Source organism: Agrilus planipennis, unplaced genomic scaffold, assembly GCF_000699045.2.
Source record: "Agrilus planipennis isolate EAB-ADULT unplaced genomic scaffold, Apla_2.0 scaffold123, whole genome shotgun sequence".
NCBI lineage: Eukaryota > Metazoa > Arthropoda > Insecta > Coleoptera > Buprestidae > Agrilus > Agrilus planipennis.
Window position 1 is genome coordinate 255,459 of NW_020438894.1, and position 9,013 is coordinate 264,471.

The 9,013-nt window shown below is 34.8% G+C and overlaps 1 protein-coding gene across 4 annotated transcripts; it reads left to right on the forward strand.

Moving 5' to 3' along the window:
* Positions 1–5,499: 5,499 nt before the first annotated feature.
* Positions 5,500–8,579, forward strand: LOC108739398. Of its 4 annotated transcripts, XM_018473287.1 has the most exons (3): positions 5,500–5,716; positions 6,856–7,857; positions 8,013–8,162. In XM_018473287.1, the coding sequence occupies exons 1-3, from the start codon at positions 5,675–5,677 to the stop codon at positions 8,067–8,069; spliced, it is 1,101 nt and encodes a 366-aa protein (XP_018328789.1). In that variant the 5' UTR covers positions 5,500–5,674; the 3' UTR covers positions 8,070–8,162. The 4 variants fall into 4 exon arrangements, with proteins under 4 accessions (XP_018328789.1, XP_018328786.1, XP_018328787.1 ...); XM_018473284.2 differs by having other exon boundaries at positions 6,856–8,579; XM_018473285.2 differs by having other exon boundaries at positions 5,500–5,712; positions 6,856–8,579.
* The last annotated feature ends 434 nt before the right edge of the window (positions 8,580–9,013 follow it).

Genomic DNA, 9,013 nt, shown 5'->3' on the forward strand with positions numbered 1-9,013 from the left:
CCTAAGACTGGTTGGACACGTACCTCCACTCTTTCCTATCCTGAGCTAAACTTCGCATTTCCCTAAAACTAGAACAGCCCACATCCTTAACTATTTGCGAACAGTAATCTAACCTAGGTCTACCTCTACCCCTCCTAACTCCTGTTTCTGCCTCTAATATGTCTCTGACCAGACCTTCATGCCTGAGAAGGTGTCCTACCAACCTACCTTGCTTATTTTTGATTGACTTCGATAGAATCCTCTGTTCTCCTATTCATTCTAATACTTCTTTATTTCTAACCTTTTCTATCTACGTTATCCTTTATTCGGGATTATAATGTGATGGTTTCCCGTTGCCTTCCACATCGCAGTATTGTGCATCAGAGTTCCATACCGATCTTCATGATCTCGAAAAGAGCTGCTGCCGTCTTTCAGAGACTTGTGTTAGTCTGGTCTCTCTTTAAGAATCCCCCATTATGGTTTAACCTATGGTCCGGCTCCCTAAATCATCGCAATCAGCCGATCCACCCACTCTAGTTTGTACAAAGACACTGTTTAGATGACATTATTTCTTATTAGCAGTTTTCAAGAATATCGAATTCGTTTCTGATACAGAAAGGGTGGAATCAAGTAAAAGAAGATTATTTTTGAATTTATTGTATGTTAACTTAGTTGTCGACTTGTTCCAGTTGTACATATTACAAATAATGGAAGACAGTTGTTCGAAAATTAGGTCGATATAGGTACCTACATCAGGCGATGGTAAAAAACTTTAACGACAACCTATTTCTCGTCTTAAACGTTGCGGTCGTGAGGTGTACTAGATCTATTTGTTCTTGTCAGAAGGCGGATTTTCACTTTACCGTGAAAAGTCATTGCGAACTGTTTAAAGTCGATTGTCAATAATGGGCGACAATTTTTCGTTGTCGCTGTGACAGTGTTTTCTAAATCGATGCCATAATGCAGTATTTCTCGCCTTTCTACATTTTCTTCTTTAAATTCGTTCATTATCAAACAATTTTGTTTTGTATAATTTCTGTTAGTAACTTTTAAAACACTTCTAATGAGTAGCCGAACAAAAATAATAGTCTTTTTACATTTAATTGGGTCCAGCTATTCAGTTGTTGCTAACTTCGTACACCATTCACGGTTTTTTAATTGACACAAGGAGTTGATTTATTAGTTGTAGGTTAATAATAATTATAGATAATCATTAGAAGAAAAAGAAACGGTTGTATTAGGTTCAACCAATAAATATTAAACATAAAATAATAATCAATACTATTGGGATCTGTCAAATGGGAGGAGCCTAAAAACATGGCGCCGATTAGGGAAAATTTATTGTAGTTCCTATAGTGTAGCGTGCAATTTTCAAGTTTTTAAATTACGATAAAACGATAAGTATTGACACAATATGTGATTGGGCTGACACAAAGCCTCGGAAAGGAAATTTCGTTGAAGGCGAGCGTGTTTTTAATGCCAATCACATTATAAAATTCGGAAATAACAAATCCGGAAGCTAGCCTTCAAATTCCGTCAAGTTTACTGCCTACTTTTTACAAACTTCAGATTTAAAAAGTGATTCACGTTATATAATTGGTGAGGTGATTCTGGGTGATTTAAGCAATATCATATCAATGACTTGCACGTGCAAAGCCGATTTAAGAGAACGTTGCAAACACATTATTACAACTTTGTTGTATTGCAGCAGGTAGGTTCTGAAAATCAAAATACTTATATCGTATCAATAGAATTGTGTTAAATCAATTACACAGGAATAAATAATTTCTCACTTTATAATTTTAGTATGATTCTAGTTTTAAATATTAAGGTTATGGCTGATGGTAAATACTTGCTGAAATATAATCATGTGCATTAAAATGACGTGAACAAATTTTTATTCCGGAATTCACTTCTTTGATACCTACTGCTTTCATTCAAGCTTCTATTAGTTTACTTTTTTCTCTATTTTTCGGAATATATTTTTTACATATATAAAACGGTTAGTTTTTATTGGAAAGTAGTTAATGTAGGTGAAGAGTAAAGATCTATGTCTAAAGTGCTATTGCAGCTTTTCACTGAACATATTAACTTTTTATTTGATTTAACTTTAGAATAAACTTCGTCGACTTTTTAACGTGTTTTATTATTTTAATAAACAATTTTACAATTTGCGTGCACAGTTCCTATGTAAACTTTTCCCTCATTCGAGTTATAAATTTTGCCACCAGATGGTGTATGCCCATTTGACGGATCCCAATTATTATATGCCGTCTAGCGGGTACCCGGTGACCATCCGGTGACTTCGGCATGTGTAAGTAAAAATATGCTACACACTGCGTACACTTTCAAACCGGCTGTCCGGTATTTGATAACCAGTTCCGGCGGTACCTGGTAACCGGTTCCGGTTAATGTGAAAAAGCACTAAGGGCAATGAAAATGATCTCCTGTCAAATGGTTCCTGATGCCATTAACGTTCCTATAAAACAGTAGTGTTGTGGATTGAGGTCAGTGCAAAGAAATGCTCGGTGCTTATCATTTATAAAAGGGCTTTAAAAGCCGCTAATCGATTTCGACAGGCGGACTGATGGTTGCAGATATGGAACGAATTAGAGCTGAACGAGAAAGCCGGAAACGTCACGTTTTTCCGGTCAAGTTGCCCACGCTTTCCTTTTATTACTCTTTTCTTTTTTGTCTATTTACGTTTATTGCTGTCGACTTACAGTTACGTAACGGAAATGTTTCTAGGAAATAATGGAATCAGTTTTTCTCGAAATCTTTTTCTGTTTCACTCAATCGAGTAATTTTTTGTTACTTTATTCACCCTAAAATAAATATGATCGTAGAAAGCAACCGACCAAGACAATGGACCATTCGATATGTTTGACTAAATATCTAGTCGTTCGTAATAGGCAAATTGTCTTAAATTGTTTAATTTAAGGTGGTGCCGCTGAATATTCAATTACAATAAATTTTCTAGTAACCAATAGTTTTTATTGGCATTTTATTATTAAGAATGGCGAATAAAAATGCTTCTATTTGACAAGTAAACTTACGGTAACTAATATTTCACCATCTTCAGTAGTAAATTTTCCCTGCTTTTTATTTTTAAGTTAACCTAATCCGAATTCATCGGACGCTTTCTGTACTAAATTGTCTTACTAGCTTTTTTGACATCGAAAGATATAAATTAGTTCATTTCATAAGTATGTAGTTGCTGATTTTACTATTCAAAACTATTCTATTCCATACAGTAGAATGAGTACAAAAAAAGTAACATTATTTTATGGTTATTTATGTCGACAGATTAAAAACTTAATTATAAAGCCTTGTCGTTTCCTGCTGGTCGTTTTATTAAAAAACAGCTCCAAAAGGAACTGGAGGAGAATACTTAACGCTCTCGTAGCATCTGGGATTAAAAGTTCTCTTAAGGCTCTACTGGTTTGTGGAACGTTCTAATGAACACTCTGAATAAACTTAATTAGAATGTCTCTGTTTTGTAAAAAAATTGACTAAAAACCATTCATTAACATGGTCTCTCGGTTCTTTTAGAATCTAGATGAAGATTTGTTTTAAATCCTACCATGAAGACTATTTTCAATATGGGATTAAGTTGTCATTGTTAATAAACGGTCATTGTAAACTAACATTTTCTGCTAATTATTATCTCAAAAGCTTTCAAAATATTGACAGTGACCAAAAATTTTCTAGTTGGTCAAAAGGAACTTCATATTTTATTCAGATTAGAGGATTATTATATTCTTTTTCATATAAGTGGTAGTTTAGGTATTTTATAGACCCTTTTCTGGTTGTAGTTAGTCGTACTTTGTTTATAATAATTCAAATAACTTAATTTATTTGCCTTGATCCTTGATCTCTTGAATCAGTCTTCTTTGTGATCTATCGTTTATCTAAATTTACATACAATTTAATAAAGATAAGATAAAACGATAGATACTAATTAAACAGCGGACTTATATGTAATTTATTCTATTAAGCGTATCGTAGGTACTATACTATACTATCTGAGCAGGTACCCATAACATTTTTGTATTTGATACAGTTTCTTATTATTATTAAAGTGAGGCGAGTCCTAATAAAGGACGAACATATTTATGCGTTTCCTCGAAAAGATTAATGTTTAACCGGGTATAATATATGGTGCCCTTTAAGGGTCATTACTCAGGGAAAAAGAGTTTAAGAGGAGAAATTTATAGCGAGGCGAGATATTTGTTCGTGATGGTGTTTACAGTAGTTCATTTGGAAAAAAGAAGAAGAATTTTAAACGCTGTCGCACTAATTCCGTCAGTATGTGATTCTACGATCAAATGCGTTGTTAGTTTCATATTTTGTTTAGAAGTTTTTAATAGTCAGCTAATTTCAGAAAAGTCGTATCATCAGAGGAGATAGTCGCACCTATTTCCATTACAAGCAGATGTATGTCAGAAAATAAGGAACAGTCAGTTAATATTCTTAACTTAAGTTAGATTCCTGACCGTTACTTTTAAATTATGTAGTTATTTCCAGGGAGGCGGTCAAATAAATAAACAACTTACTGCTTGTAAACAGATATTAATTTAATGGTAAAGGTCTTGATGGTGGCCCCCACCCCATATTCGGGGGTGGGTGGGGGGTAGGGTGGTATCGAAAGAGGAGGTCTCCCCCACCACTGTACCATAAAAGGTTCGTGGAGGTCTCACCCCCATAAAAAGTTATGGAGGTTCAAAGTTAATAAATTTGTCAATTTTTATACATTTCTAGGCATGTAAATATTTATATAGTCATTCTTAAACAATATTCAAAGGTAAAACTAATGAAAAATACATAAAAATATTGAGAAAATTATATAAAACATTATTTAAATATCTTTATCAATAGGGTAGGTTAGGTTAGGTTAGGTTATCGGGTTTTGTTCAAGTGACCACCCTCTTTCGATCCCCCCTACCCCCACCCCCATCTAACCCCCATAACTTTTTAGGGGGGTGAAACCGCCACGAACTTTTTATGGTACAGTGGTGGGGGAGACTTCCTCATTCGATCCCACCCTTCTTGGGTGTGGGCCATCATCTAGGCATTTACCTAACTTAATTTTAAACATTCTTTCATGTTGACTACTGCATAGGTGCTGATTCTGAGAATCAATCAAGAATGTTTAAAATTAAATAACACTTCAAAAGTCTGGAGATGGTTGAATAAATCGAAACGTTACGAAAACATAAAGTTGTTTAATTATTTACCGCCACCCTAAAAAAAAAAACTACACAATATTGTTAACTTGTCTCGTCTTTTGTTTGTAATGTTTCCAATTCGCTGCGAGAATACGGTTAACAATAAAAAAAATTAACAATCGCCGCACAAAATTGTTGTTATCAAGACACGCTCCTTAAAAGCAAATTGCAAAGATAAACATTCATTCGTTAGCTGCGCTCTCATGTAAGATGAAAATCTTGGTCGCGTTAATATCCTCCATCTGAAAATCGTACGTATGAGGTAATATTCATGTTTACCGTTTACATTTACCTACACATTTGTACAATACACGAGAACAGTGCACGTAAATATGTATACCTGTCACTCTATGATTGTGATAAGGAGAGGTATTTTTTAAAGCGATTCTATACGACATTAATAACTTGTGCAAATAACTACCAACATACGTTGGCTACAGTGTAGATTCCGTTATTAAGTGATTCAAATGACAAATGACAATCAAATTAGAATGAAGTTGTCAAGGCAGGTAAGCTATAATATTATTTATTAACTATGAATAGATATACTAATGTTTCTAGAGGCGTACTTATGTAAAGTTTGTAAATGTGTACGCCTGTGTGTGCGTGTGTTGTATTTGATTAGTTAGTAAATGATTAATTCTCGTACATTGGGATGACGATGACGCTGCTTCACGGACAACATCGATTTCTGTCTAATTAATTATTTGCAGTAACAGTAGTTATCTAAGAACGAAGCGAACGTATCCGTTTTGGTATATTTACCTTATTTTGTTGTACAGTCTTTGTTTTTTTAAATACTTAAATTAATACAATACAATACAAACGCTATAAATTTAACGATAACTACTGATATTGATGTTGATTATAATCCATTCGATAATTTTTACATTTTCTCTCTATTGATAAATAACCGCTTTATTTGTCTACAGACTGTTACGTTATAATTTTTTGATTTTATAATTGTTTAGGTACTAGAAATTTCGCAGTTGTAGTTTTTTAATATCCATCGTAAATTCAAAAATGTAAACTTAAGGGCTGCCGCAAGAGTCAAGAATATATCGATCTTCGATCGTCGAGAAACATATCGCGCTAAAGATCTTGAACATATCTCGTTTTTGAATTAAATTTTATCTGAGCATTTGAACTACTTTGCCATTTCACACTGTATATAAGTGCCTATTTACTCGCCATTATTTTTATACCACTTGGTATTCACATCGCACTGTTTATTCATGTAATTGATCACCTATCCATATAGTAATTAACTTTGGCTGTCATTCAAGGCCTATTTATATTATCACCGAATTCTTTGGAACAGTTTCCATTTTTCTCGAGAATTCTGGAGTTTCTACTGTTAAGCAGCAAATATGTGTCACTCAGAGCATGATTTATTACTCTCCTCGTCTTTAATACAAAAATTGCCGACCATCGGACGGTCTCTGCCTGCCGGCATACCCAAACGTTGTCGAGAATCAATGTATTGATTATCACGTGCGTGCTAATACGTAACATTATTATGTAATCTTGCGGCAGTCCTGTGCAAACACATCACATTCGGTGATTTCGATAAATTTTTGAGCAATAGGTAGGCTAATATTTTATGAAGTTGTAAATTGTAAATGTTAACAGATTTTGTTGTTTTCAGAAAACTTTAAGGGGTAATATGAAGGTAAAGGTAGCTAAAAAGATCTACCTTTGTCCTTCGATGGCTTCCGATTCATGTTTATGGGAAGGCGACAGTACAGAAGTTTTACACCACTTCGAAGAGAGTCACGGAGAGTTTCTTCTAGAATCTCCGTCTTTTGTAGCTGATGTCTCCAAAGATAATTCTCAAAACTACATCCTGCACCATCACAACAATGTTTTTCTTTTACAAACGGAGTATACGAAAGATGAGTTTAAATTGACAATTCGATTGCGATTTCTGGGCTCCAAAGAACATGCAAATAAAATAAAATACACGATTGAAGTAATTAGCGGAAACTTTTCGTTTACAAATAGCCATTGTCATACGGGTTACAACCCTGTAATAACGAATCCATCATCAGGTAGCGTAGAAGTTGACGTACAAGGCATAATGTTGATATGTGGACGATATAACTTTGGAAAATTACAATGTTGCGTACATATTGAAGACAACTGGGGTGAAGAAGATGAGCTTCGGTCACGTTTCGAACGATTGAGACAATCCGGTTCTTATACCGACGAATCTACTGACGACGATCGATCTTCGGTTTACTCCGAAAATCTCAATGAAACTTTCAATAGCCACGGGTTTTTGCAACGGGAAGATGCCATCGATGAGGATTCAGCTTGTGAACTGCACGAATCAAATTCATCATCAAAAGTGGAAACTTCTGACTCAAGCAACGACGACAGTGAGAGTTTACTAAAGAAAGAATTGACAACAGACTGTTCACAACCTGATGAAGACGACGATGAAAGTAACGCGTTCAATGTTATGACTAACGATGAGAAGTTGGAACAACTCAAATGTTCCAATTGTCACAATTACATGATCCCCCCAATTTATTTGTGTTTGAGCGGGCACGGCGTTTGTCACAATTGCATGTTGTTCGATTGTCGAGTTTGTCAAGACTTTGTGACGAAAAATAGAAACGAGACGTTAGAAGTCCTCTCAACAACGGTAAATTTTCCTTGCCGTTACTCCAGAAACGGTTGTTTTGCTATTCTGGGATACTCAAAGATACGAATACACGAACATAACTGCACCTTTTGCCCTTACACTTGTAATATTTGTGGTTTTGAAGGTCAAGTAACAGAAATTCGTTCACATTTCAGAATAGCCCATCCTTCATTAAAAGTGTACGAGTCGGGAGACAGTTATCCTTTCCCTAACGGATCGGATTTTGTTGTGATCGATCTCAACAACGGCGTTTTTCATTGTACTGCCAGCATGTTCAATTCTATTATGGACTGGAAAGTGGTCTTCTGTGGGTCTACCGATAGACAATTTAGTTGCGAAGTGAAGGTCTTCGGCAAGAGGAGTACCAATCATCAGATTTACTTCCTGGAAAGAGAAGAAAACGTCTATAGGATGACTGTTTCGCAAGAAACGCTTAGGTCCACTGGAGTCAAAGAAAAATATGCTAGATTATATATAACCAAATTTTGGTAACATTAGTATGTATTCAATTTCTGCTACCTATTTACCAAAAGTGATAAAAATTAGATTTTTAATTTGGCGATATGAATTTTACAATGTATTTATTTATATGCAAGCTCTGATTTTAAACGTAAATTAAATAAAATATTAATGTTTTTGTGCGTTAGCTTCTTCTTAAATCTATTGGATGCATAAGCGTTTTAATATTAATGTGAAAATTAATTTAATTTTTATCTACTACAAATTACCTCAAGTTAATAAAGAATCTGTGACTTAATAAATACGTTTCGTTATTACTGAGAAAGGGTTTGACTCTTTCTTTATGGTATGCGTCTGTTTGAAGTGAAATAGTCAAAGTTAACAGATAAACCTAGTTAGTACATTAAGGGGTTTTCGCAGATGAAATAATCAGAGGTGAAGATAGTAACATTTCCAATGAATCAGAATATAAAGATGCGAGACGAAAGACGAGAACAAGTAGCTGATTTTAAATATCTAGGGAATCAGATAAGTGAGGACGGAAGGAGTAGTAGGGATATAAAGTAGAGGATAGAAAAAAAGTTGCTTCTATTCTCGCGAACGGTGCTGCAAGGGTGCGAAACATGGATGGTGGGCGCGGCGGAAAAGAAAAGGTTAGAAGCGTTCCAAATGTGGTGTTACATGCGTATGATGAGGG